This window comes from Anser anser, assembly GCF_964211835.1.
Source record: "Anser anser genome assembly, chromosome: 25".
Lineage (NCBI taxonomy): Eukaryota > Metazoa > Chordata > Aves > Anseriformes > Anatidae > Anser > Anser anser.
In genome coordinates, this window is record NC_139746.1 from 493,950 (window position 1) to 521,578 (window position 27,629).

Consider the following 27,629-nt stretch of genomic DNA (forward strand, 5'->3'; position numbering starts at 1 on the left):
CAGGTAGAAAAAGTGTTTGGTGTGGTAATCCAGAAAAGAGAAGCTAACTGCAGTTTCAAAGGTCTCTGGATGTTTTCTTCCTGCGCTCCATACCTGAGTATGGTACAAAGCCATTGGTGTAAACCGTTTCCAAGGTTGGGTGGCCATTTGGGAATGGTACCACACTAGTAAATCCATTTGAAATGGGTGCCACCAGTCCGGGCACACCTGTTGTTCCCAGGAGAGGAGGTGAATGTAGCCCTGCAGAGCAAGAAAGGAGATACCATGTGAGACAAGGTCCTGCAAAGCCTGTGCTCCTTCCTATCTGCCTGTCAAGACTGCTGTGTATGAAGCTCTTACTTCTTCTAGTTGGCACTTGCAGGTGTCAGATAATAGCACTGGAGCTTTCCCAAAATTAGAGGCAGCACTGGTGAGAAGAGTGTGTACAGCGTTGCTAGTTCTGGCTGCTCTCAGAGCTTTGGGTTACAACACTTTTAATCCAGGTTTTTAGAGCAGCTAGCATGCTGCAGCCCTGTTCTTGACAGATGTTCAAACCCAATGTGCTTTATGGCTGATATTGTTATTGGGGATGATGATAACGAGTAACAGCACTGCTGTACTCAGTCAGGTGCGATCCTGGGAACCTGGTCATTCTTTACTATACTGTACTGAAGGGACCAACTGTTCCAGAGAGGAACACCAGCAGGACAAGAGGAATATAAGCTAAACACATAAGGCTGTCAGGGAGGGTGCAGAAATCTGTGCAGAACTAAGTACTACCACCCGGAGCGGCTCATTGTTAGAAAATAAGGGAACTAAAGCAGAGGCTGATCCCAGAAGACTGTGGTAACTGTTTTTACCTGCATAAGCACCATGCTTAATGCTGGAGCAGTGGGCTCAGCGGTAGCAAAAGTCTTGCTGCGTCCTGGCCCACTCCAGGCCTCACCTGATGTCTGTGCAATAGGAGTGGCTGGCAGCCCGTTGAGACTGACGGCACCAATCTGCTGGATGTGGCACGGGGAAAAGGCGACGCCAGGACTCAGGTAGCTGCCGTGGGAGGTGGAGAGGACGGTCGTCTGCTGCTGCATCAGCTGCAAAGCAGGGCCACGGGCCGTCAAAGCCCTGCGCAGCCAGGGCCAGGCACCACTCTGGGCCTTGGGTCGCCCTGGGCCTTGCGCACTTGGGGCCAGCCAGCCGCCAGGCTCTCGCTGTGTCCCCCAGAGCTGCCCACGTCCCAGCGGGGCCTGGCAGCACCAGCCGCCTCACAGCCCCCGGAGCCCCACGACGGCCTGGCGCAGCCCCAGGCCAGCACTCCTCGGCCAGCAGCTGGGGGCTGTGTCATGCAGCGAGGCGCAGGGCCAGCTGTGAGGCACCAGGAAGGAAGGCGACGGGGCCCTCCCTGCTCAGGGAGCTCCGCAGTAAGGAGAGACTGGGAAGCGGCGCTCAGCCCCCTCTCTCAGCGCTGCCCCTTTTCCTGGGTCTGTGCCAGGTGTTAAATAACCCAAGTGGCTCGAGAAGCGCAGTCCAAACTCCTCTCCTTTCGCCCAGCTTCTACAATGGGCTGTGAGACACAGCACCCATTCTGGTAGATGCACAACCCAATGTCTGCCCAGGTCATGCAGGACATGCGATTCCCTGAGCTCAGCAGCCTGCACCTGGGGCTGGAGGCTGGCTGCTCCTCTGGGTCCCATAACACACCTGACCACGCAGAGGTGCATGCTGCAAAAGAAGGGGACTAAGTTTGGGCATGGGGTTAGGAGGAAGACAAGAAAAGTCTTTCTTGTCCTGTTTGGCCATGAACTACTGCTATGGGGCATAAGATTAAATCAGAATGCTTGCAGGGTGTGGCAGCAACAAAGATTATCTTCTGGATGCAAAATGATCTAGCCCCCTTTATAAGCCCTGTCTTCACTGTCAAGCAAGATGAGCTGGAGATGCATAGGTGCAATGCTCTGGAAACTACTGTTCCACAGAAGGAGCTGGGGTGGCACACGGCAAAAACAAGAAAAACAGAAATCCTCTTTACGTTAACTACAAGTGTATCCCATTGCCTCCTTAGCAACATTAATCTACCACACTCATGTAACCTGCCATGTCTACAAATGGCTGAGTCTGCCAGCTTGGTTCAGGTCCCAGCTGGAAGACCTGGTAACTCCAACAAGTTCACGTCTAGCTGAACCTTCTCTTCATTTCCTCCATACCACAGTTATTACTGGTGCAGAAAAAAAAAAAAAAGAGTAATTGCCTAGTTTCATGGCATTGCTGTCTCTCTATGTTGGCACAAGCAAAGCGGCTGGGGTGGAACTGGCTGCGCAGGGCGGCGCAGGTTCAGGGGAGAGCCCTGTGGCGCCTCCTCCTGCCTGGGGGGTTGAGGCAGCCACCCAAGCACACCATGCAGCAGAGTCTCTGCACTGACAGCAAAGGGGTTCGCTACCGCTTGCCCCCAGAAAGCAGGTGCCCTGAAATCATTTCATCTGTTAGCATCCACGTTGTCTTTGGAGTGATTCCCCTGGAGCAGGACTGACTCACGTTACTGGGAACCACTCACCTGGAGCCACAGCAAAACGCGATCTTCCTGAGAGCACTGAAGTCCTGCTAAAGAAGGCCATCCCTTTGACAAGCAGCCTGCACATATTCCTAGTCCTATCTTCACACTTTCTCCATTTAAGCACGCAGAAACCAATGCATTTCTTACCTACTAGATGAATATTGATTTTCTTTTTTCTCATTAATGCCTGGTCTTTGCCAGGTTCTAGCTGGAACAAGACCTGCATTCAAATGCAAATGCACCAAACTAGCATGCTGAAATAGTTTTCATTATATAAATCAAATTACTTTAATGAACCATAATAACGGGGAAAAAGTGCTTGTGTTTAAACAAACAATGTTTTGTGTTTAGAACTAACTGATTTATGAACTACAAGAAATATTCAACCCCTACATACAGTTTGTAAATTGCACTCACTGCTTCTGCAGGCCTCTTCTGTATTGACATTTTTTTTCAGTTTCCCAACCAGTTCGATTTCGTTTGAACTAATCACTGAATCCAACTTGTTGAGCAAACTGAAGTGAAGGAAATACTCGCTTTTCACTTGCAGAAGAGACACCTGGGATCAAAATCTGGTTCTAGCATTTAAACAAACTGTTTTCAGCTGCTTAGCCAGTCCTATTTCCCAGATAAAGATGCAAATTTTTCTTTCAAATTCTATCAGCTAACACGCACTGTTTGCCTATTTTTTAATTAATCTTATTTGAAAATCAGAATAACTTTAGACCTAATATAGCCTGGGATGACGCTTGCAAAGAAACAATCAGGTGTGAGGTCAGTGCCTTAGAAAGAAGGGGAGAGAACCCAAACCACTGGAAAGTAAAATGTAAAGGAAGAAAGGTATTGAAAGAGTGGGAGACAGGCTGAGTCCTGAATCAAGGATGAAGGCAAAACAGTCACAGAACAGGAAGGTCGGTAAAGAATCAGAGACAAGGCAACAAATTCACAGATGCAGCTGAGGAGAAAGAAGATGCAGAGAAGCAAGCAGCACAGCTGAGGACTGACTCTGTTGTCATCAGCAGGCTTTTCTGAAGATTGGAGGACATTTAAAAACCGAGTCCAGAAGACCTTGCTGCTTTCCTGCCTTACACAGTGTGGGCCATAAGATAATAAAGTACTTTCTGCCATTAATCTCGGAGTGTGGCCCATTCCTGCCTCCTTCAGCACCACACCATGCACAAGTCAGCACCACCTCCATGACGCCAGAAGATACGTCAGAATGTTCATGCCAGAGCTGGCCCACAGCTGAGCAGACCTACAACCTTGGACATCCGGTGTAGATGGTCTGTGGACGTCAGAGCCAGATCGAAAAGACTGGCCCTGGCAAGAGACAGCAGTGTCCGTTCAGAGAGGGCTCTCCCCTCCAACCAATTTCTCTGCTGGCAGCCTTGGTGCTCGGCATGGTATAACCACACTCAGCCCCATTTCACAAGAAGAATCAGACAGTCTCTGCTAGACAGGGAAACAAACCAAGTAGCCACTGAAGCCACAGGTGAAAGATGCGTCCACGTATACGTAGGAAGAAGAGATTTATTTGTCACCCAGGAAAACTACTTTCAGTAGCAGCACCAACTTTCTTTCTTTGACACAAGCATCTCTCATACCTTGAGCAATTTCTGAGCCCCTTTCCATGGGCTTTATACTTGGTAGCAGAGAGACTTTAAATTGACGGTCACCAAGACCTGAAAGATGCTCCACCACAGCTGATCACGGACTTGTTGACTTTGGGACCTACCTCAAACATCAGTGGAAATCCCTACCCTCACCACAAGGCAGTGAGGTTCCCTCACTGAGATTCAACGAAAAGCCAGTCTTGTCAGAGAAGTCAGACAGCTGCAACACCTCTGACCCTCTGCTCACCACCGCTCCCTCTCCAGCATCGTGCGAACACCACAGTCACGCTAGCTGAGAGAGAAAATCCTGGGAGCCAAGCACAGCACTAGGGGAAGATTAGGGCCCTCCTGAGAATTTCAGCAGAGAAGGAAACACTTGAGATTGCGCCCAGGGCTCTCACGGTTCTTCAAAAGTGAAAGTGAGACACATTTGTGCCATGGACCCTGAAGAGTTCACAAGTTGGCAGGCGGCCCTGTCTGGCAGAGACCACCCAGTAATCAAGCCTCTGAGCTGTCCACAAAACAAGACAGAAGGACACTGGATCGGGCTCGACCTGTTCCCAGACACCTCCGCCAGTCTACACCACATCAGAGAAATACAGCCTCATTTTAAGAAGGTTCCACATCTCTCCTGTCACCCCTTCCAGGCTGTGCTGCTGACTGAGAAACTGAAGCCAGGAACAACTCTCGGTGCCGGGAAGCTTTCACACATTTGTTCTAGAGATCTGTCTGTGGTCTCCCAGCCCAGGTATGGTGTTGCCCCACAGCCAAGAGGGCAGCCTTCCCCCCCCCCCCCACACGCATGATACTCACAGCCTGCGCATAGGCGCTGTATGGGCTGAACGGCAAGGTGAGAGATGGAGTGAATATCCCCAGCTGCCCCACCATTTGCTGCATACGACGGAGGGTCCTCTCCTTATCTGTGTCAGCAAACTTCACCACTAGACTGGAGGAGGCGCCCTAGGCACAGAGAGAGACAGAGAGAGGAGGCAGGGGGGGAGGAGGCCGGGGGACAGCCAGAGTCAGCAGTCAAAGTGGGATGGGGCATAGCAGGCAGCAGAGAGGAGCGGGAAGAGGAGCAGAAGAGCAAATATTGGAGTGAAAGTGCTCAGGAGCTGCCTGGAACCTGGGCCATACCCTTCCCCATCCATCCATCCATGCAACCTTCCCTGTCCCACCCTTCCCCTCACACACAGCTTTGCACAGCTGCACAAGTGGGTGCAGACATCCCTGGCTGCCTTCACTACTGTGAGCTTGGTTGGATAGGTAGAGCAGTTCCCAGCAGCTGAAAATAGCCCTGCTGCAGCAATGCACTGTTCTGTCCACACGTTGCTCCAATCCAGGTTAGAGATTCATAGGATCATAGAATATCCTGAGTTGGAAGACACCCACAAGGATAATTGAGTCCAACTCCTGGGTCTGCAGGGCACCACCCAAAAATCAAACCACGTGTCTGAGAGTGTTGTCCAAAACGCTTCTTGACCCCCGGCAGGCTTGGTGCTGTGACCACTGCCCTGGGGAGCCTGTTCCAGTGCCCAACCGCCCTCTCAGTGAAGAACCTTTTTCTGATATCCAACCTGAATTGTGAGAGACAACTGCAGCTCCGCTTGCATGAGAGGGCACAGCTGTGGTTACACAATCCCACACTATGCACAAGGCATTCCCACCTACCCCCAGCCTGCCCCGGAGGCCTCCTCCGACACCTACATGGGAGAAGGCCAGGGAGCGTGCTCAGCACTGGAGTCCTGACTTCACACTGCTGAAGCGCTAGCTTGCACCTTGCTCTGATCTGAACTACTCTGGGTAGCTGTTTCCAAGACAGATTCATGGCTTGGTCCTTGGCTCTCTTTTATTTAGCCTTTACAGATGAAAGTATTGTCGCCACCAGTCTGGGCAAACACAGACACACACACCAGCCCAGGAGACAGGATGGTTCCCAAAGACAAGAGCACAGATGTGCACACATGCACCCAGCTCCCACAACCGTATGAGCTGCCAACTGCAGTTGAACCTGTCATAGTTGTGGACAAAGGGAGTTCCCTGCAACAGGGCGATGGGAAAGAGAATTAGTAAGAGGGTAGGTACCCTGGCCTCATACTCACGGGCATTGTCTGGCTGCCATGGAGTGCGTGGATTGCTGCCTGAGCCTCTGTATGAGATGAGAACTTTACAAAAGCACAGCCTGGAAAGGGACAGAAAGAGCACAGGAGACGCAGTGATGGGACTGCTGTGACAGTGCCCTCTGCATAGCCAAACAAGAGACAGTATCCGAGTCTCAGGCAGGGCAAAGGAAAGCCACCCTGAGAAAGTGGGGAACAAAAAGGATGACTCGTCCCAAGTACTCTATCCTGAAAAAAACAGGAAGGGTTTCAAATTGTCATTTCAATGATGCACCCTATAGATGATGCCACCATCTCCACCTCTGCCCCGATTACCTCTTCCCCAAACTCTCTATGCACCCCCTGTTGTGGGTACAAACATTTCAAACTGCAGACCCAGACTGAGCCAACGGGCTCACTAGCGATCCTGATAACTCAGCTACTCATTGCTCTCTGCTTCCCCTCCTTTCATCTAGGTCTCTGTCCATCTTCCCCAGTCTTTTCTTGCAGCAGACAGCTCTTCCTGCCTTACTCCCTGTGCCTGGCTGGATTACAGGTTCCCATAAAGATGTAGTGAGGGAAGAAGTGCCCCAGTGGAAAGGAGGCACTATTTGTGAGGCAGGTGAGCACTACCTGAAGAGCAGGGAGGAAGGGTACGACACCGAGGGGTTCACACCTTTGCTGTTACCATCAGGTCCACGCAGCACTGTACATTCATCAATGACCCCAAACGGTTCAAAGAGCCGGAGCACGTCATCCTCAGACTGCTGCTTATTTAACATGCCCACAAAGAGCTTCCTGTCCCCTAGGGGCAAACACAGAAACATCAACCTTCTATGAGGCACACAGTCCAAAGCAGGAGGATAGGGACACTAAAGCACAAAGCAGCCTCGTGTTGAAAACATGCCTGGGATGGAAATGTTTTGGTGTTGACTGAAATGCATCTCAGGCTAAGTCTGCTGGATCTTCCTGAGCTCCTCACACATGCAAAGGTTTCTGTGGCTTCCCCTGTCCTCCCCTCCCTGAAGGAAAGCAAAAGAGTAATAATTTCCTGCTCATTAGCCCTTTCCTTTGGATGATCCAGTGCAAATGGTAATAAGAAAAGCTGCCTGGGCAATTATACCCTTATTATACAATATCTGAAGTTCAAGAAGGTACCTCAGGAAATACAGCAGACCATCCCAGGCAGGGTGAATAAATACAGGACCCTTGGCTTCTGTTTCCCTCTATCCAAGATCACCACTTCCACAGCTGCTACGTACCTAAGCATCTTCACTTCAATTTGCTCTTCCCAGCCCCAGTCTAACCAGTGTGTCTCCCCAGCTGTCCTCTAAGACTTGGAATAAACGAGTGCCCGTTTGTGTCAAACCAGGATCAGCCGAATGCAAGACAGTCAGGTGAGAGTCAACAAACAGCTCCATGTTTCCCTCCCCCCCCCCCCCCCCGCAAAGGCATTTTGTACCCAGGTCACACTGGGGAGCCAGGGGAGAGGCTGGCCAACACATCCAAGACTTGTGCGCAGGGTCTTTCTGGGTTCCTCCATCAGAAGGGAGCAGTGATGATTATGATTTTGTTGGGACTGGCAAATGTGGAGGTGGCATTCAGGGCTTTCTCCCCCCATCCATCAGTCCACACAGGGGCCCATCACACAGCCTGATGCCATTCATTCAGGCACAAACACACCAGCGGTTGGGGCAACATCCTCCACAGATTGCTGGGAACAGCTATTAAAATAGCACAGCATTAAAATCCCAGCCCCACTGTCAGCCTTATTTCTACTTTTGTGAGATGGTCGTGTCAACTTAAGAGTTAACATTCCCCCACTGCTTCAAACATGCATAGGGAGACATGACCCACAGGAGTGAACATGTCAGGATGTGGCTTGGGAGGAGCAGTGAGAGAGGATTCCTTATTGTTAGCGACAGGATTGGAGGGGCTGGCTTCAAACAAAACCAATGTAATGTGACACATGTCAGGGAAAATAGCAAGGAAGCTGTTATCTGTTTGAGTGCAGTGACCTGAAAAACAACAGGTCTTGAAGCTACAACAACAGAGCGGGCTGCAGGGGTGGTGGTGTGTGCGTATGGCCAAACATCGCACTGCAGGGAAAGCCCCAGGTCAGAGAATGACTCCTTCCCAGGTGCACGAGCACGCTGCCTTCCTGCTCCCCTTCCACACCACACACCTGGGAAGACGTGCAAGAAGTGTCCGCGTGTCATTGCTTCCTTGCAGAAAAGCACATGCATATGCACAACATTCACAGACAAAGCACATAGGAGTGGGAGGCTCATGCACGGGGCAGGAACACGCCTGCACACGGACCCACACCCAGCAAGTACGCTCATAGAGAAACCTCCTCAGCAAGCGGAAGGGACGTGCAGACAGATGCACTCTTCCACCATGCAGGCAGCACAGCAAACCACTTTTATGGCTGCACCATCCTGCTGAACCCAAGCACAAGCTCACGCAGGCACAGTACTCCTCTGGACACTAGATATACATGCAACACAGGTGCCACTTTGATCCACTGTGGATAAAGGGCTGAGTCCAAGGCTCTTACACAGTCCCAAACACATACTCCTGATTTATATCACTGGAAGTGGCTGAAATATATGGTCTTGTGTATTGTTAAACGGCCAAATTACCCAGCTTCCCATTTTCTTAATTCCCTGAATAATTAAACCTGTGGGAATTTCATCACCTTCCATTTTTCTTCCTATTCTTTCTACATTCCTCCCTGCACCTGCATAGCAGTGGCTGCATTTTGGAGGCACTAGTTCAGTTGATCGAGTCCATCCAAAATTTAGTGCTCTGGCAATGCCCAGGCACAGGAGCTAATAGACCAGGTACCATACAGCTGCATTAGCAATACGACAGCATCTGCCCCCACCCAGGGGTCAGATAAATGGTTCTAGTTTTGGCTGATGACTAATTTGGTGCAAACACCTGACAGTTACCACAGTCACGCAAAGCTTAAGACTCCACCGAGCAGCAGTCTAATGGATGCAAGAAGCCACAACTTTGCAAGGGAGGCACTGAACAAAAAGGAACCTCATCAACTTGTAATCCAGACAACATTAAACCATGAACTGCTATCTGTTTTCTCCTTCAGAGGGCCTTGAAATTTCCAGGACAATTCTTGTGGTTTCATCCTCATACCGTTTCTGTCACATCAAAAGCATTTTTCTTTACCCTGTACTTTGAGAAAGATCCACTAAAATAGCATAAGCTGGTCTCAGTCCTTGCAGCTTTGCTGCAGGTCTTCTGTTGTTTGATAGAGCTTGCTGACAGAATGTTTTGGAAGTCCTGTTTTTATTTGGGTATTTCAGCTTTTCTTTTCTGAGTTTGGAAGAAAAAAAATACCAGCTTTTCTGCCTCTGCAGAACAGCTTAAAACCGTGATAAAAAAAAAACAAAACCACACCCGTTGGTTTTGAATCTCTTCTGAATGCTCAGAATGGCAATACTAGAAGCGGGGTGGAATCACTGACAATATAAGAGAAGGCTTTTCTTCACGGTTATTTTCATTTCATACAGCCTAGTTCCTAAGATTGCATGTGGGGAAAGAATCCAGACTTGTGCCCCTAAGAAGCAGGACTAGGGACCTGCTAATGGGCTCCTCTGCTGCTGACTCTCATCAACGTGTTGGAACCCAACCACCCTTCCAGTGCCCTCTTGCTCTGGGCAGCTTCCAAGCAGGGCCATTCCCCTACCGATGACCAAGCTGCCTCATCTCTGCAACTGGGGTGAAACCCTGTAAGCTCTTTCGCCTGATGTTTGCTGTCATCACTCTCAATGCTGTAGATCACAAATCAGCTGTCATCCTCAAGCGACAGCAGTGGTCACTGGCTCCCCAGCAGGGACTCTGGCAGCACTGCAAGAACTTCACTCCCCGACTTGTAACAACAGCACACCCTCCTCCTGTAATTTGTCCTCCATTTCCCTCCAGATCTTGTTTTTCATCTTCTGATTGGCAATTTCCCATGCTGTCCAGCAAGCAGGAAAATTGTCTCTGATCCCTGGCTGTTGAGTTCCCATGGAAACGTGCTCAGCGCAGGCAGGCAGCAGCAGGAGGCGGGCGAGTGCAGAGCAGGTCGGGATGAAGATACCATGGGAACAGCCGAGGGGTTAAGGCTGAGTGCTTCAGCCACAAGAGGGAGGGCACGCAAGCACTGGCCACTGCTCCTGTTTAAACCCAGCGGATTTGTGCCATCTGGCCAGCAGCTGTCAGCAGCAAGGACCGGGGAAAGGGAGGCAGCCCACTCAAGCAGTTGGTTGTGGATGGGATGGGTCTCGCAGCAGATCTCCTCGGGTATGCAGCGAGCTTTCTGTACTAATGCAGTGCTAATGGGCTTGGGCTAGCTGTCCGATCAACTCAGTGCAGCGGAGTGCTCCAGGTCTCACAAGAAGCTCAGACAAGCTCCTCTGCCCCCTCACTCCATCTCTTCTTGGCCCTCTAGGGCTCACATCAGAGGCAGAAGAGAAAGGAGGAAGGAGTTGACAAAGCCTGCACCAGAACGACAGGTCCTCCTCTGAATTCATGCAGGCAGCATCTTTTTCCTAGCAAATTCCTTCTGCAGGGTGTAGTAACACTGAGTATCCAGATATCCCCATAACAACCTTTCCAGGGCTTGGCCACAACTGCCGCTTCAGCACAAGGAATAGCATCCCTTAGACCAGGAGACAAATGATGGTGCTCCAACATCACGTACTTAATTCAGGGTGCTTAATTTGAGAGGTGTGAGCCCCTGGAGTGGATAAAGGAAGTTCCTTTCAAGGGTAATGCAGAGCAGAGCTTCACTGATATATACAGCCATTCCCTTGTTCAAGTAGTTCTGCCCTGCCCAAGTCTTTCTTTTACCTCCTGCCAGCATGGGGCTACAGTTACAGGGAATGGCTCTTTCCAAATCTGCAAACTTGCTCAGCCACCTCTCTGACAAGAGGAGAATCACAACGGAAACCTTTGGAAATAGCAATCTGATTTGGACAAATGTAGAGTGCTGTCTTGATGCTGCTTCCACCACACGGAGAACTCCAGTTTGTCGTGGATCCTGCAGGAGCCACTGTTTTCTGAGCCCTGCAATGAAACTGGAAGGAAGCAAGGCACACGGGCTGGAGGGAGGCAGGTGTTCAGACTCCAAAAGGCTGCTTTTCCCTGTAAGCACCCCATCTGTTTGCATGGTTTCCCAGACACAAGTGCTATTGGATATGCAGCCTCTAAGAAGCAACCCAGGAGCCAAAGCTGGGCTCTGCTCCGTTGCTGGAAAGAAGAGTTGATGCCCTGACACTTGCAGTCATTACAGATTGTGGCGCTTTCCATAAGCTTAGAGATTTCAGAGCCCAACGAATTTACCAAAAGCGTGCCTCCCTGTCCTGTCTCCCTGTGTTCACCCAAGCAGTTTTTTTTTGCTCTGCTACTCATCTCCTCCAGCCTACCACAGCATGGCTGGCAAACAACAACTGCTGTGATTCCAGAAGCAGATGCATTTTTGTGGTGAGTGAAGGAAGCGAGATTTCTGTCATGTGCAAGATGTGTGCGCCCTCTGGGATGAAATTTGCTAAGGCAATGGCAAACTCCAGCTGTGAGAAAGCTAGCAAGAAACAGCGCCTTGGCTACCATCTTTCCCTTTATCCTTCTAACCTTAAGACTGCTGTTTTTCTGTCCCTAAAAGGTTCAGTGCCCAGAGGGTCAGCAGTTTGGGGACGTCATCCATCATGCACTGCCTGCAAGAACAATCTGAGGCATCACAATGACTCTCTGCTTCTCTGGTAAAGCAGATTTCAGTACTTTGGCTGCATCTGACTAGGATTTCACTTGATAGAATACCAGCTTTAATAGGCCACAACCTAGCTGAGTCATGGGTGGCTCCAGCGGCAGAGCTTCACCAGTACGATTGCATATTATGACCTGCTGAAGAGTCATGCGTCTTCCTAGTCCCTGCTGCTTCCCTAACAAAATCCTCTGCTTATAAACATGCGCTCCTGTACTGGCATTTCCAGAGGAAAAGGAGTATCCGCAATATAAATATTATGAAGCAAAGGAGCAGAAAGAAGGGATAAGGAATTAGCTCCTCTTATCTTCTGACTTCATGGGCATTATATGGTGAAGCTCAAGGCTGAATTGGTTAGGCTCAGCCAAGTTTCTTGACGACATGTGAAGAGAAAGCTGAGCAGGAATGCAAAGTCCAAGCATTTCAGAAGCCAAAGTATAATGGGGCTTGATGGGGAAAAGCTATGCTAAAGGTAGCAGCTCTGCAGAGGTAAGACGTGTGTTCAGAGCACAGCAGGGCATTCCAGGGCCCAGCTGTCTCATTTCCACACGTAGCATTAGCCCAGCTAATTACCAGCCCTGTCAACAGGCAGGCAGTGGCAATGGATGCAGCACAGGAGCTGCCCATCTGCCTTTCTCTAGGCTGTAGGACGCACAGGCCTCAGCACAAAAGTCTCCCAGAGACAGGTCCAGGGTTCCCTGGCAAATCCCCATCATTAGCTGCGTCCCAGCACTGGGGGCAGACGTGGTGTGGAAGTTACTGGGAATGGGGACGGAAATGAAGACTTGGGAAAATGGAGACTGCTGCCTCTCAAATGACAGTAAGACAGACAGACTTTCCAACACTTCAGTAAGAACGGCTGTTTCTGAGATTCCCACTTGGGAAAACAGCGATCCCTAGGGAGAGGGGGAGCAAAGGGAGAGTTTGGTTAAAAAAGACCATTTTTTTCTCCTACCATGAAACACCTCAGCAGGATGAAAACAGGAAGAAAGCCTTTTTGAATGAGAAGCAAGTGGTGCTGAAAAAATGGTAATTTCTTCTTTGTTGCCTTTTCCTTGAAAGACAAAAAAATTGCCGCTTTTGCACCAATTCTGTGGGAAGGGGAAAAGAAATCTTTCTTTTTGGCATGGTGAAATAGAAACACATTTTTTAAAGTTAATGTATACTTTTTGCCCAGCTCTGCTAGATTAGGCAGCATCTGAAATACTTTGGGGTGAATGTTGCTAATAATATAATAATAAAAATTAATTAAAAAGTCACTAAAGTTTTGTTTTGTTTTGTTTTTTCCCCCTTAGAAATAAAGCTCATCTTGCTGTAGGGAAAGCAAAAAATAATTGGCAGACTAAGATCATCTTACTCATGCTGCACAGTGGCCTTTCACTAGAGAACCGATCAAAGGATGCTGATTGAGCTACTTGTACAATAATGGGATACAAGCTGCAAGGAACAGAATGGAACACTTGTTAATCATTATTACTGGATCCGTTGCTGTTATATACTTAGCACTTCTACAGACACAGACAGGTGCACAGCCCTGTCCAGAGGAGGTCGCTGGACTTCACACATGCACCAAGCCCCAGCACCCCCATCCCAACCCTGCAGCAGATCCATGCAGGGGCTGCCCTTGGGAGGGAAGGCCAGAGCAGGGACAGGATGATGGGTTGGGGAATCTGCAGGAAGGTGCCAGACTACAGGACAGGGCACTGATTATGTTAGGCTGGACTGGAAAGTGTCAACAATCACAGTCAGTTCCTCTGCCCGCTGTGCTGCGCTGCTGTGCTGCAGCAGGGCTCCGTGGGCAGCCGGGGGGGAAGAGCTGACTGCATGCTGGCTCTCCGGGGCACCACAGCACGCCTGAGCAGGCATGTGGCTCTTCGGCATCCGAAAGCCGTGTAAGCAAGGAAGCCCAGACACAGCACTAAGCAGTTCCTCTCAGAGGAAGCAGATTTTATCTAAGGGGTCTTGCCCACGTCGCTGTCATGGAAACATTTCCTGTCTGAAAATGCTCAGAGAAATGTGCAGCAGTGCTCTGTGTGTGTGTCTGCAACCCTTACTAACAACTTTTGAACCTATTGACCTGTTTCAGCTCTATTTCACAAAGGAGAAAGGCATCAGAGATGTTAAGTTCCAACACGTTTTGTGACACTAAGCAGAGCTGTGTATGAAAGTGAAGCCATGGCTCTTTTCAAAAGAAACATGTCCATAGGTGCAATGGCCGGGATTTTCAGCATAGACAAAAGGAATAAAAATGGCCAGATTTCAGTAGAAGTCAGATGTCTAATCTCTCAAGTAAGTATGAAAACCCACAGATACTATTTGGAAAAAATGATCTGACTTAAACGGGTAAACATTTTTTTTAAAGGAGGATCACACAGACGTAAATACACACATTCGTATAAAATATTACAAAATATATCTCATGTTTCTGCTGGTGCAATAAACCAAAGTCACTACAAGCTGCTTGGAAATGACACCTGAAAATCCAAAACAAAGGTATTCCAAATCTAAACACAGCATGCAGGATATGCTGCCCTACAGGAACAAATAGTCTCAGAAACATTCTCCCCACCAAGAAACTGCTTTCGGAGGCAGCGCCAACAGCACAAGGAATGGGGAGGCAGATGCAGGAATGAAAGAAGGGGAAAAGAAATGTACCAGTAAGACAAGGAAAAGCAGCAAAATAAGTTCATGTATTTGGAAAGAGCTGGAGTTGCAAACCTTCTCCACCTGAAGGAGACATCTGAGCTGCTGTAAGCTCCCCATTAATTTAAGAAAGATTCTCCAGTTCTCAGTCTTCCAGCTCTGCACTATTCAGTATATGCTGCTCTAAACAAGCTGGCCCCCTGCAGGCTGCCAGCACCTCCATCTCAGGCTTAAACTCAGGATCCTTTTCCTTCAGAGACATTTCCACATGCTATTTTTTGCAACAGCATTTGGACCATGGCAGCGTGATGGGGGCTGCTGCAGTACTGACAGTGGAGAGGCTGAGAAAGTCCAACAGTGATGGGGGAGGCAGAGGGGTGAGCTGCAGACAGGAGAATCAGCCATGGAGCACCAAAGCTGAACAAGTTAAACAGCCAGTGCTGCTGCACTGATCTGGTTCTTTTTGGGCTGAAACCCAATAAAAGGAAGAAAGGAAATAATAGGAAATCTCTTCCCAATTGCTTACACCTTCGAGGACCCCATGCCACACACAAATGTGCATGCCTGCTTCAGCAACCCCCTGGGGCACACAGTGCCAGGCCAACAGTACCCCCCAAGGACTGGGAAGAGAACGGAGCGGTCAGCCACGCTACAGCCCTTACAGCTTGGGGTGCTCTCAGCTGCCTGCTGAGCCAAACTGAAAAGTCCCCATCAAAGCCTATTCCTCGCCTCTCCCTCCCACCCAACCCCAAATCCCTGCCACATACAAACATCCATTCACACAGAATGCTGAAGGGGAAGGCCAGGTCAGGACTCTGTCTCTCTGCTTGATCCCCTCACAACCACAAAGCCACCAAAGGAGAAACAAGGAGAGATGACAACTACCTCCACGGCTCTCGCTGTCTGCGGGTTTCACCTGAATCGGGCGTGCCATCTGCAATGAAAAAGAAATGCAGAGGGTTAGAGTTTGGCCCATCTGCCCGGCACATGGTGCTGATGACACTGGTACCAGGGTTCCCCTTTCTGCCTGCTGTGTGGGATAGGAGAGTATCCGACGGGAACAACGGCATTGTGATGACAACCAGAACCCTTGGAGAATGGACCAGGTAGATTTCAGATATCTCACAAGGAAACCAGGCACTCATCCCTGCTCAGCTGATGGCCTGCAGGGAACAGCTCTCCTGGAGATGTCCACCATGCACAAACCTCCGCTTCCTCCAGACACAGCTAATGGCAAAGAAAGGACTCCAATGAAGCAGGTCATCGTCATGAGACTGGAGCCTGCACGGTGGTCAGGGTGGCCTAAGGTCAGACCGTGCCTGGAAGCTCTTGTGATGCCTGCTCTGACTCAGTGCAGGCATGGTCACCTCACCTAATGGAGCCACTCACTTTCTTAGCAGGAAGGAACAAAGAATGCCTCTGAACAGCAAGTTGGCATGCTATATTTCCCCCTCCCCAGCCCTCCTGCAGTCAGAGCATGCTCCATGCCCCAGGCTGGCTCTAAAGAAAGGCAGTGCTGCTCTCCAGCTGTGTCTCCTGACCACAGAGGGAATGTTATGGTTGAAAGTGACAAAAAATCCTTACACCTGGTTGTGGAGAACAGCCGCTTACCTCTCTTGCACCCATTAGTGTCATCAGCAATAATCCAACCATAAGCAATGAGCCACAGCAAGCCCACCTGATATGAGCCCTCTCCAGGTAAAACAGACGGACGCTTCTGCCCAGGAGCAGCTGGATTAAGTAACTCACAGCTTTAACTGGCTGAATTGCAAAGCAGGGCAAAACTCGTCTGCTAGATGGTATGGTACTGTCTCTTCCCAGAAAGGGAAGAGACAAACTGTAGCCTCTTCCCCAGGCTAGCAGGATCTATCTGAGCCAGAAAGTCCTCCAAGGAATGGTGTACAAGGCAGATTTCCACATTCACAGCCCATCTCATGCCATGTCTCTATCAGCATCATTCTCAAAGGCTGACAGTGACTTGAACCAGCGACATTCAGAATACCAAAATAATCAGGAATATTGCAGGCTAGACCTGCACAGAAGTTGCAGGTCCAGCAATACTCTGCCCTCTCTCTTAGGAAACACCCTCTGGAAAAACAGCAACAACAAAACAGAAAATGAAATCAAGCCATAAGTAACAAACTGAAATGTGATTAGAAGCCGGCATGCAAAAAGCGCACTACTGTGAGGCTCCGGGTGGTGGCTGAGCCAGACAGGCCAGAAAACTGAGGTAGAGACTATATCCACAGCAGCTGGAGGCAGCCTGTCAGGTAACTCAGCAGCTTACAGGACAGATGCCAGCCAGCAGGTAATGGGCTGCTGTACACGGCTGCCAAAGCCTGACCGCTGGGCATGGGAGAGCCTGGGGCTGTGAGCTGGCTTCCGCTGACTGGTGGATCTCAGGCAGGATGAGGAGCCCAAGCTGGGATCAACCCCGAGTTACCCTGCCCCTGCCCCATGGAGCGATGTGGGGCTGCAGGGGCTGCCTGGCAGCACACAAAAGAAAGGCCGAGCTGCCATCACGCTGCACCCTGGCAGAGAGCAGCGCTGACTTCAGCCCCATCTCCCAGTATGTGCTGTGTCAGCCAGGGATGAAGGAGAGGCTGAAGGCACCCTTCCTGCTCGGGATCAACTGCACAGATCTGCAGGGCTCGCGACATCATGCTGTGCTGCCAGGTGGCCCCAGCCTGTGCAGCTCTGGCGGTCACCGGCCTCTGGGCTCTGCCTCTTTCAGCCTGTGAGCTGAACGGGATGTGACGCAGGTTTCAGGAGGTGGTGAGACCTTGCTGCAGAAACCCCCAGACTCTGTCGCTGAGATGCAGTGGCTCTAACAGCTGCACACATTCTTTGGTTATAAGCCTGCACTAGACTTGGCTGGGGTGTTTTGGCAGCAGGCTGGGTGGGAGAGGGCCGGCAGCCCAGATGTGTGCTCCGTGAGGGCTCGGTGCAGAGCCAAGAGGAGCGGCTGGCCACCTCCCTCCCCACCGCTCCCGCAGCTCTGAGAAATAGCTTTGTCTCTACCCAGAAAGCAAAACCAGGATTAAGCTAAACAGATGGGGAGGGAGATGGAGGGGCAGACTCAGATCACATCTCCTGTGTGAAGCAAATCCATCTGGGGGGAGGAAAGGAGGGAGAGAGGGAGGGAGGAAGCAAGGGGTGCTGCTGAATCAAGAACACACCACCCCCACAAGAGCACAGGGGCACCCAGGGCTGCCAACCTGGGGCGAGGAGGCGGAAAGCATTGGGGTGGGGGAGATGGGGGGCTTGGTGCCTGGGGACAGCTCGCCCATCCCCTCCCCCAAAAGGGCCATCGCTCCAATTCCTGCACCTTGGGTAAAAGAGCTGTTGTCATAGCGACGGTTATTCACCACATGGAGCCTGACATTTGTGGTTGCCTTGGAAACCAGCTCTTGGGGCATTCCCTCTGCTTTGCAGAAAAGAGACATTTCCTATGATCTCTGGGGAGGGGGCCCTTCCACCCATCTGTCCACCCCTTCCCTTCCCTTCGCTGCACCGCCAGGGGCAGGCGGCGGGGCTGCCCCCTGCCTGGTGCCCAGGGCTGGCCCTGTGGGGTCACAGGCCCACAGCAGGGCCCCGTCACAATGGCTTCAAGGCAACAGAGGCTGCTGAAGCATGGGTTTGCACCAGTGCCAGCCTGGGAGCAGTGTCGGACTGTGGCGACCCAAGGCAGCGCAGCAGCCTAGGGAGAGAGCAAGCACACGGACTGACCCACACCCCGCAGGCTGATCCGCACCCCTGGGCTGCGGCCACAGCCCCTCTCCTGACTACTTGACACAGCACCTTGGCAGGGTGCAGGAAGACTCGCCCGCTGCCCGCATCAGACCAAGCCCTCAGTTGAGGGAGGCACATTTCCAGAGACCTTGCAAGCTCCAGGGGCTGAGAACCAGTCACTGAACGGAGGTCTGGTCTCTGGGCTGGTCTTCATCTGCCCTGAAAGATGTGGGTAGAGAGGAGAAAACAAGAAATTTGTCCAGATGCTGAGGCTGGAGGAGAGCGGCAGGATTCCATGCTGCTACCTGAAATGAGAAGTCTTCCAAAGGCAGGAGAGACAGGCATAGTCCTCCTTGCAGGGACCGGGACACGCAGAGGCTGCCACAAACAGGACACCACCACAGCTTTAATCCTTCTAAGTCCCATTTTGCCACTAAAGGTGAACCAAAATATCAAAGGCCTCTCAAGCAGAGATGTGAGCCTACAAATGTAAAGGGAGTCCACAGCTGCTTTAACTCGATACCATAGGTCACAAGGCCTTGAAGCATCTCTGTGGCATGCAAGACTTGGACAAAGAGCTCAGTGCTCCGCAGGGTCTCAATACACAGAAAGGATGGTCAAATGTTACCTCTTCCATTTGAGGAAGGAACACAGGAACAGGACAGCAGGGAGGACATGCTTTTAGTCTGAACAGCCAAACTCCGGAAGTGCAAATTCTTTTGTCCTCTAGTCATCATCTCAGGCTGCGCAGTAATCAGAGACACCCGAGTCTAAGACAGATGTATTTGTACAGGCCCAACTGGCCCCAGAGTCACAAACGGAGGCAGATTGTGCGTGCCTCAAATCCCAAGTGCTAAACAGATGCACGTGCCCAGACATGCATGAATATAACCCACAAGCACACATACGTGAACACATGTGGCACAGAGGAAGAACAAATGATTTACGAGGCTGTGCCTGCCTCACAAGCTGAGCTTAATTTTTCTCGTTCAATTATTTAGTTGAGCATTATCATTTAACCTATTTGTTCATTTCTGAAGAATGCCACATTACATTTAGTACACGCTGTCAGGCGCGCATGGGCCAGCTGCACCCCGAGTCCCTCTCCCCCACACCTTGCCTTGTTTCCTACCTGCTGCTCAAGACAGACCAAGAGCTGTCAGCCCCGTGGTCTACTGGACCTGTGGAAACTTCCTGGCCCACACACAGCAAGAGACACCCGGCGAGCCACACACAAGAGGGGGGCAAAGCGCCCACCACTCCCTTCAGCTTCTCCCTCACGTTTGCCCCCCACCCAAGGTAGACGCACACCTTGCCATGCTCCCCCTCCACAGCTCCTGCAGGGCGGTGTCTGCCTGCACTGCTCTCCTCCTCACACCCAAGCAGCCTTCGCAACTTGTGTGCTTCGGGGTTACTGGTGGGAAGCAACTAGACAGCCGTGTGGGGGCACAAAGCACGGAAGCCAGGCTTTTGGATGCTACAAAGCACAGCAGCCACATTTCCTACGTAGCCCTCAGGGAGCAGGGATGAGAACCCTGCTGGAAAGAGAGCCACCGCAGCCCAGAGGAGCCCAGAGCTTCCTGGTGAAGCAGCAGCAATGGGTGCCCTTGCTGGAGAGTGTCCGGACCACATCCCACCCGACCCTCAGCATCTGGTCAGCAGAGAAACTGTGCTCCGTTTCGGCTTCCTCCCCAGTTTCACAGAAATGCTCCCGCCCTTGCAGCACTCTTGGGATCAAGGATCTAGGGAAAATTCCTCATCCTGCTGAGGTCAGAGGAAGCTTCCCTACTTACTTCACTGAGGCAGAAACGCACCATTTCTCTCCCCCCTGCCTTCGCCTCCCCAAAGCCCCCTCCGGAGGTGGTCTGGCTCCCCACATTTACAGTGACTGCTACCTCTTGCTATTCTAGCTTTCAGACTGCAAAAGCTGGAGAGGAGACAACCCCCACAGACGGCAGGGCAAGCCTCTCTATTAATTAGGAGTCAAGTGATGCAAGCGATGTAGAATAGCCCCCCAGGTGCAATGCAGAGGAACCTCATAGCGTTAAGTGGGTCAGAGGCAGAGCAGAGGAAACACACAGTGCAGGCTGGCTCCTCTGGGACTTCAGGAACCAAAAGACATCCAAGGCCATTGTCAGAATTGGGTCCTGAGATCTTAGGCTTTGCAAGTTGTGGCCTGGTCCTCCGCGAGCCAGTTAAAAATGCCCTGACTGACTGATCCAAACCAATTCTAGCGGTGCAGAGCAGACAAAGCTAAATGCTAATTTGCTCATTTGGACTCTGCATGTGGTTGGGAACACAAGCAGTGATGGACTGGTACCAGTCTCAGTGCTCAAGTCTCCTGCTTGCATCTTTCCACTGATGTCCTGATGTCTCAGTCCTACCCAGAGGGACCATCCTTCAGGGAGAAAGGTAAGTGGTCTCACACAGAGCAACATTAGCAACAAGCAGCTTTCTGGAACAACTCTAAAGGCTGCTTAAGAATTCACCCCATCCAATTCCATTCTGAAGGGGACGAGGGTAATGATGAGGTGGAAGAATCCAAGGTACGTGACGATGAAGGTCAATGCAGGAAATCTGTGGCAGAAACAAGATGCAATCTCCAGAGTCCAAACCACAAAGCTCCTGCCCACGTGGTTATGGCCTTCTGTTTTCACATGAACAAGGAAGACTGCTGGATTTCACCCCACTGCTTTGTCACTTGTGCTTCTTTATAAGTACGAGCTAGTAAACTCCAACTAATCTCACAAGCTTTTTGGGGGTTATTTTCCCTAACTGCAGCACGGAGGACAAATCAAGGCTGAGCAGGGGAGCTATCTCCCCCTTCCCTCTCAAAGCTGAGTGCATGCAGGAATCAGCCAGCAGCCACCTGAGCGTATGGGCCACAATACACATGGACGGGCTGCATTACTTCTTGGGTTCTCTCCTGTGCTGTTCCTTCTCCCTTAACACAATTAGTCATCCTTGTTCCCACTCCAGCTAGCGCTGCTCTGGGAGCAAGGCAAGAAGCTTACTGCTGTGACTCAAAGCCTTTGGATCTTCTCGACAGTTCTACGGAAGTGACACTGATGCATTACCATCAGACAACCAGAGGGGACGCCAGCCCAGTAGAGCAGTTACAGCCCCTACCTCGTGCATGACTTTGGCAGACACGTCAGTTCAGTCTCTCAGGGGCCCGTGGTCAGTCTGTTCTCATAGGGCTCCTTCCTTGATGCTTCAGTGCATTGCACCAAGGAGGACATTAGATGATCGTCCCTGTTGCCCTAATCTCTTCTTGTCACTTGTGATCAGTGTCACCAAAGGTCAAAGGACCTTTAAGGTGAGAAGAAGAAAGTGCCAAATTCCTCAAATCCTTTTCTACAGGTGCTAGGACGCCAAGATAAAAAACACTTGAAATACAATGCAGCCATTGGTCACAGCCAACACAGGTTCACAAGGGTGAAGTCCCGTTTAACTTATTTCCTTTTATGACAAGGTTACCCACCTAGCTGACCAAGGGAAACCACCTGATGTAATCTTTTTGGATTACAGCAAAGCTTTTGATAATATTTCTCACAGTCTCCTTCTGGACAAAATGCCCAGCATACAGCTATATAAATACGTAACGCGATGGGTGAACACTTGGCTGATGAGTCAGGCTCAAAGGGTTCTGGTAAATGGGGTTACATCAGGCCGATGGCCAGTCACTGGTGGGGTTCTGCAGGACCCCATTTTAGGGGCAGTTCTCTTTAATGTTTTTATAAATGATCTAGATGTACATATACACACACACACACTCAAATGTATACTAAGTAAGCAACGTAGGAATGGGTGCTGATCTTTAATTTAATTATCCTTCCAACTCTGTAGGCTGCAGGAACCAATGTTTGTCTTGGCAGCTTGCTCTCCCTCTGCCTCTTCAGGGAATGTATTTCACAGGGCTGCTGCCTCGCTTCACTGTTAGTTCTCAGCCCCTTGAGGCAAATCCCTGACAAGAGTAAGCATTTGCATTTCCCTCTGCAGTGAATGGGCACTTCCACTGCTGCTTGCCCAGGGGCTGCTTTGGCCCAGTGCTTTCATGTCTTGCCGCTGCCGTTTCCATGAGACAGCCTTCACAAGTTCTCTGCACCGCCACCTTCTACTGATAAAGTTGCACAGCTCCCTAGTGAATTTACTGAAATTGTCTCTATGCCACCTGCAGTGCAAAAAGCTTCTCCACCCTGCCCTGCCCAAGGGTTGAAACTGCAAAAGCCACCTCAAACAATAACTGAAGGCCAGCTCCAGCTCCCAACCAAACGCTCAGGCCCCATACTCCACTTCTCAGCACGTATCCCAGCTTTGCCAGCTGCAATATCCTGCAGTGTTCACATGAAGAAGCTATTTCAAAAATACCACTCCAGACTGGTTTCACACCAGGATTTGTACAGAAGAGAAGGAGAGGGGAGACCGAGATGCTTTGACCTCTCTACCAAAACTCCTCCAGTTGCCCGTGTTCCCTTGTATTGTCACTTTACTGTGGATCCTGACGGCCCACGGTGAGCTCTCATTCCTGGCAGCACAGGAGACAGTCTGCCCACAGGGATGCCCTCCACTCAGTTGCTGCTGTGTCTCTGCGTTAATCCTTATGCCCAACCATGTGAGTTACTGCTGCTGCATCTCAACCCCTGGTGCATTCCCAGAGTCTCGCTCTGCTCTAACGCTGCTGCTGTCCGTAATTTTCCATTCCTGCGTCCCAGTATTCCCAAGCCCTCACTGCATCCATGAGTTCTCCCCACTACGTAGCCACATCTCAGTACCCCCACTGCTGCTCTTAAACTGCCCACATTTCCAGCTTGGATCAATACCAATTTCCGCCACTTACTTGCCTACCTTTCACCAAGCCCTTCTTTGTTCTGCATAGAAATAAAACTGTAACTGTATCTTGCCAGAAGAATTACTTTTTCTTTTCTTTTTTTTTTTTTTTTTTAAATCCTCCCTCCCCTTCTCTCCCTCTATTCTTCTTTCCCTTCTTCAGGAGCAATTTTATGTAATTTGCAACTGTCTAGCTGCAAATGAAAAGAGACACAAAGCATTTTTGTGAAATATTGAAAAGCTGGCTGCTTTTCCCTCAAATTTCACTTAGCAAGAGGCTTTAACTTGGTGTGTGATCGCTGCATGTCATTAATAACCTCTCCAGTTCCTTTCAGAACTCAGCAAAGTGAAGGCACAATCACGAATCAAAGGCATGGTTTATTGAGATATAATATCATTTCACTGAGCTAGGGAGGAATGTGCCAGGGAGCAGCGAGAAGGTGAAACACTGCACTGCTAGGCTGGCCGGCAGTTGGAGAGGACAACAGATTTAGGAAGGAGCGTGAGGGCTTGATTTTCTCTCTGCATTTCAGATCCAAAGAATTTGCCTCTGTTCAGCGTCCACAGGCTGTGTGACTTTCCCCAAGCCCTGTAAACCTAGGCCACAAAGGAAGATGGTTTCTGTTTTGCTCCTCCGGCAGATCTGCCTCCATCTCTTTTGAGTCTTTGGAGACAGTCAAACTGCTTTATTGGGACTGATTCAGACTTAACCGTGCAGTTTCCCAACTCGTCCTCAAGGAACACGAAGCAGGACCTTTCCACGTGCATGATGCCAAGAGCACTGTGAAGGGCAGGGAGCAGAAGTGTCAGCTGGCTGGGAGGCAGCTGCTGGGCAGGGAACCGGACGTGATGCTGGCACTGTCTGCATGCTGCATGGCATGAGTCGCTACGAGCACACCACGATGTGCTTCCTGCTCATCATGCCTACCAAGCAGGGTTCTGGGCAAACTTGCCTTCCTGCACAGCACCCCTTTGGCTTGTGAACCCTTCAGGTTCACAAGTTGCTGGCCCCATCCAAGGGCCCACACCACGGTGTCTGGGAACAGGCTCCCTGTCTGCACAGCCAGGAGGCTGAGCATTCTTCCTGTTTTCCCCAGCTGTCAGCAAGGGCAGAGATCTTTGGCATCCTTTTAAACTCCTTAGCAAGGCTGGGTGATCAGACACTTCTGCTTATTCAATGATGACAACCTTCACCTCTCTTTTCCAGGAAGCTCCATCATTCCTTCCCCAAGAAAAGATCCCCACGCGTTTGTTACTTCATGACTGGCCTGATGGCAAGCAATTCACCAGCTCTGACGGCAACACAGGTGTTTTGTACTCTGAACACAAGTTTCAGATAATGTAATACACAGCTGACAGTCTTCTTGCTTTATGCCCTAAGTAAACCAACACCTTACAAAAGGGGGTGTAAACTGAAAATCTGTCTACTTTCAGAAAAAGATGTTAATTCTTACTGTCCAAAATAAGCTTTTTGGGATTTAACTTTTGCATTCTATTTAACTACCACACATCCAACAGCCCTCAATTTAAAGATAAACAGATGAAATGTGTTTCATCAGTGCAAAGAGAACTTGATCCCCAAATGGAAGAACTTGCCAGAAACGCCACAAAAGCCAGTAGAGACCATGATTACTCCTACCGATTTATGTAGGAAACCTACAGTAATCAACAACCATATAAAACCTCAGGACAGCTACACCGCAGGTATGGCTCTGCAGGAACAATGTGACAGTGTTCCTAGATGTGCTGACAACCCCAGCATCCAAACCCAGAGGGCATAAGCAATACATCTGTGGGCACAGTGCCAACCCACTGACAGGCTTGGGAGGAGAACCCAGAAACTCTCCTCCAGTTCCCCTACCAAGCTGCCTGAGCACAGTCTAAGGACCCATAAGAAAACATATCAAAGCACTTCCATAAGTCTGTCGTTACCAAATGTCCAGTCTAGGTTAAGAAATTCATTTGTTTCTGTCCAGATTTATGAACTGTTGAGATCAACCATTGGTCTGGTCTCTTTGTCGGCACTGAGACCAACAAAGACGGTCACTTGGGTACCTGTGGCATCTCTGGTTGCTTTGCAGTACAACGGCAAGCATAGGATTACCAACAAAATCCTTCTACGTCAGTTCTGACCTTTGCTGTCTCTAAAGCTGCTGATCCTTGGTCATCCATTCAGATAAAAGTTTCTGTTACCCTACACTGACATTATACGCTCTTAATTTTTTTCCTGTTAATCTCTTTGCAGTAAAGGGATTGTAAATGTGTAAAATGAACGAGAAAATTCTCCTTTATCAGACTCCAGCCCATTTACTGAAATCCTAGAGGTGTGGTCTAGTACATTCTGTTCTCTGTCCTACCCAGGGTCCTCACAACATTTTTGATGAGAGGCTTTGCTACAGAGTTCATAAGAAGATGATCTAGATGTGAATGTACAGAGAAATTCCAGAGTCTTGTTCCCAAAACAGGGAAACAACCAGTTACCTAGCACTCCTGGCTGTGATTCAGTTCCAGAATATTCTCTGTGATCCGCTGGGCCAGAGGGATGGGTGATACTCTAAGGAAACCAGCAAACCGGACTCAGAAAACAGGGCTGGAAGCTACCTCAGGTCAAGCAACCCATGCCCATGCTAAAATCAGCTCTACCCATATCAGGATGGACGTCTGATTTATCCTGGTAGTAAGCATCTCTGAACAACCACTTAAATGACTAAAGAGAATCCTGCCTTCTTGGTCACACAGGGAATTCCCAAAGGAGAAATTAAATGTGAGGTGGTAGATTGTCAACCTGAAGACAGACAGCGCCAAATACAGCACAGCTCATCTTCATCTTAATTGTGAAGCTTAATTACAGCACATTGCTCATTAACTGTCTCAAGACTCACATGTTTGAAAGCACTTAGCTAGCACACACTTCTTACCACTTGATAAGCAGTTTCTTACGTCTCCCATAACATAAAAAGCCTTTAGATCACCACATCCCAGATAAATGTGCTTTGCATTGCTGCTTTAAATACTACCCCATGCAGGACAAATAATAAAGAACATAGTGAAACATGCAACAAATTCCCAATGTAGATGTGCAACAAAACTGAGATTGCCTTGAATCCCCCGAGCCTCACAGGAATAATCTGTCAGGGTCCCTCTACTGATACTACACAAGGACATACCCATCTCTTCCCCACTGTGTTACAGCACTGTTCCAGGACTCATCACGCCGCTCCTCCAACCTTCAGCTTGTTATAACAGACTGCCCAGGACCACCACACACAGAAGATTACATTGATTTAGCTCAACGGCTGGTCTTTTCCCTCTCACAAAGTTAACTCCGTTAGTATTTGAGTACCTCGTAACCTGTAATCTTCCCCCTCGCTGCCTTGAGGTAACAGAATCTTTACTGGTTCAGGTTAAGTGGTAGTCAAGTTAGGTTCTTTGTCCAGCCCTCAAATGCCAACACAGGCCCATGCAAAAAGGGAGTACAAGTAAACAAACATGAAAATATTTGTGTGGAGGTCTTGGGGGGCGCTGGGAGAGGTAAGGGAAGCTGTCTAGACCAGGACTAAAGAGGAAATGTTATGGTTGAGAATTCCTTCCCCCCTCTCCAGAGACCCCTGGTTTACATTAATTATCCCATTGCCTTGAGCGCTCAGGGCCTCCTGTGAGCTTCCGCCTCCAAGTATCCAGTGCCTCCACCTACCCAGCTACAAACGAATCTTTCCAACGCATTTGCTCAGCCTCCTCAGCACAGCAAGGGAACTGCCCAGCCAAAGCCCTCACAGCATACTGAAGCGGGAATGGCAACAATTCAAAAACTCCTCTCAGTGTGCCAGCAGGTCCCAGGGAAGCAGGAGGCTTGCCTGCAATGAGGGGCCTGATCCACACTACCTCGTCGCCTGAGATCCCGACTGCACTTTGCTTCCAACACCAGCTGTAGAGCAAGGAGGACTCAGGAATAAGCCACAGGTAGCTCAGCACACCTGGAAGAAAAGGGGCTGGTACCTTGCTGGGCACATACACTGCACCCCAAAGCATCAAAGCTCCTTAGTGACAGCAACAGATAGCTGGAGAAGCCACATCACACCACAGAGACCAAGGAGCAGCACAGAAACAGGCTTGGCTGGAGTTACATGGGGCAGCCTTGGCAAAGCAGACAAAAAGCAGCAGCTCTGAAGAGCAGCCCTGTGCTTTGGCTCTCCCCTCCCTGTTCTAACTCTCAAACCATACTCCTCTTTCACAAGCCATTTTCCACCCTCGCTCCCTCCCCAACAACACCCTGTTCGCCAGCCCACGGTATGAGTTCCAGGCACAATTCACTGGGACTTACCCCTGGCAAAGTCTTCTGTTCATGTAATGCTGTCTGGGCTTTGATGGCAGAGTCTCTGGCACAGTATGTGAGGAACGCACAACCTGCAGTTGGA

General features: G+C 50.0%; 1 protein-coding gene across 24 annotated transcripts in view; it reads right to left on the reverse strand.

Moving 5' to 3' along the window:
• CELF5 (CUGBP Elav-like family member 5) overlaps positions 1–27,629 on the reverse strand; it is a 40,207-nt gene that overhangs the window by 5,701 nt on the left and 6,877 nt on the right. For 18 of the 24 annotated variants that reach the window (XR_014575302.1, XR_014575303.1, XR_014575304.1 and 15 more), the window contains 7 exons: positions 27,536–27,618; positions 15,535–15,586; positions 6,916–7,044; positions 6,243–6,322; positions 4,954–5,100; positions 926–1,070; positions 94–240 (listed from right to left, as the gene is read on the reverse strand). Coding sequence is in view for 16 of the 24 variants with exons in the window: in XM_083810920.1 (XP_083667046.1) it covers positions 94–240; positions 926–1,070; positions 4,954–5,100; positions 6,243–6,322; positions 6,916–7,044; positions 15,535–15,586; positions 27,536–27,618 (783 nt within the window). In the remaining 8 variants the exon portion in view is untranslated. The remainder of the gene's footprint in view (positions 1–93; positions 241–925; positions 1,071–4,953; positions 5,101–6,242; positions 6,323–6,915; positions 7,045–15,534; positions 15,587–27,535; positions 27,619–27,629) is intronic. The other 6 variants (XM_083810917.1, XM_083810916.1, XM_083810919.1 and 3 more) reach the window with 4 other exon arrangements.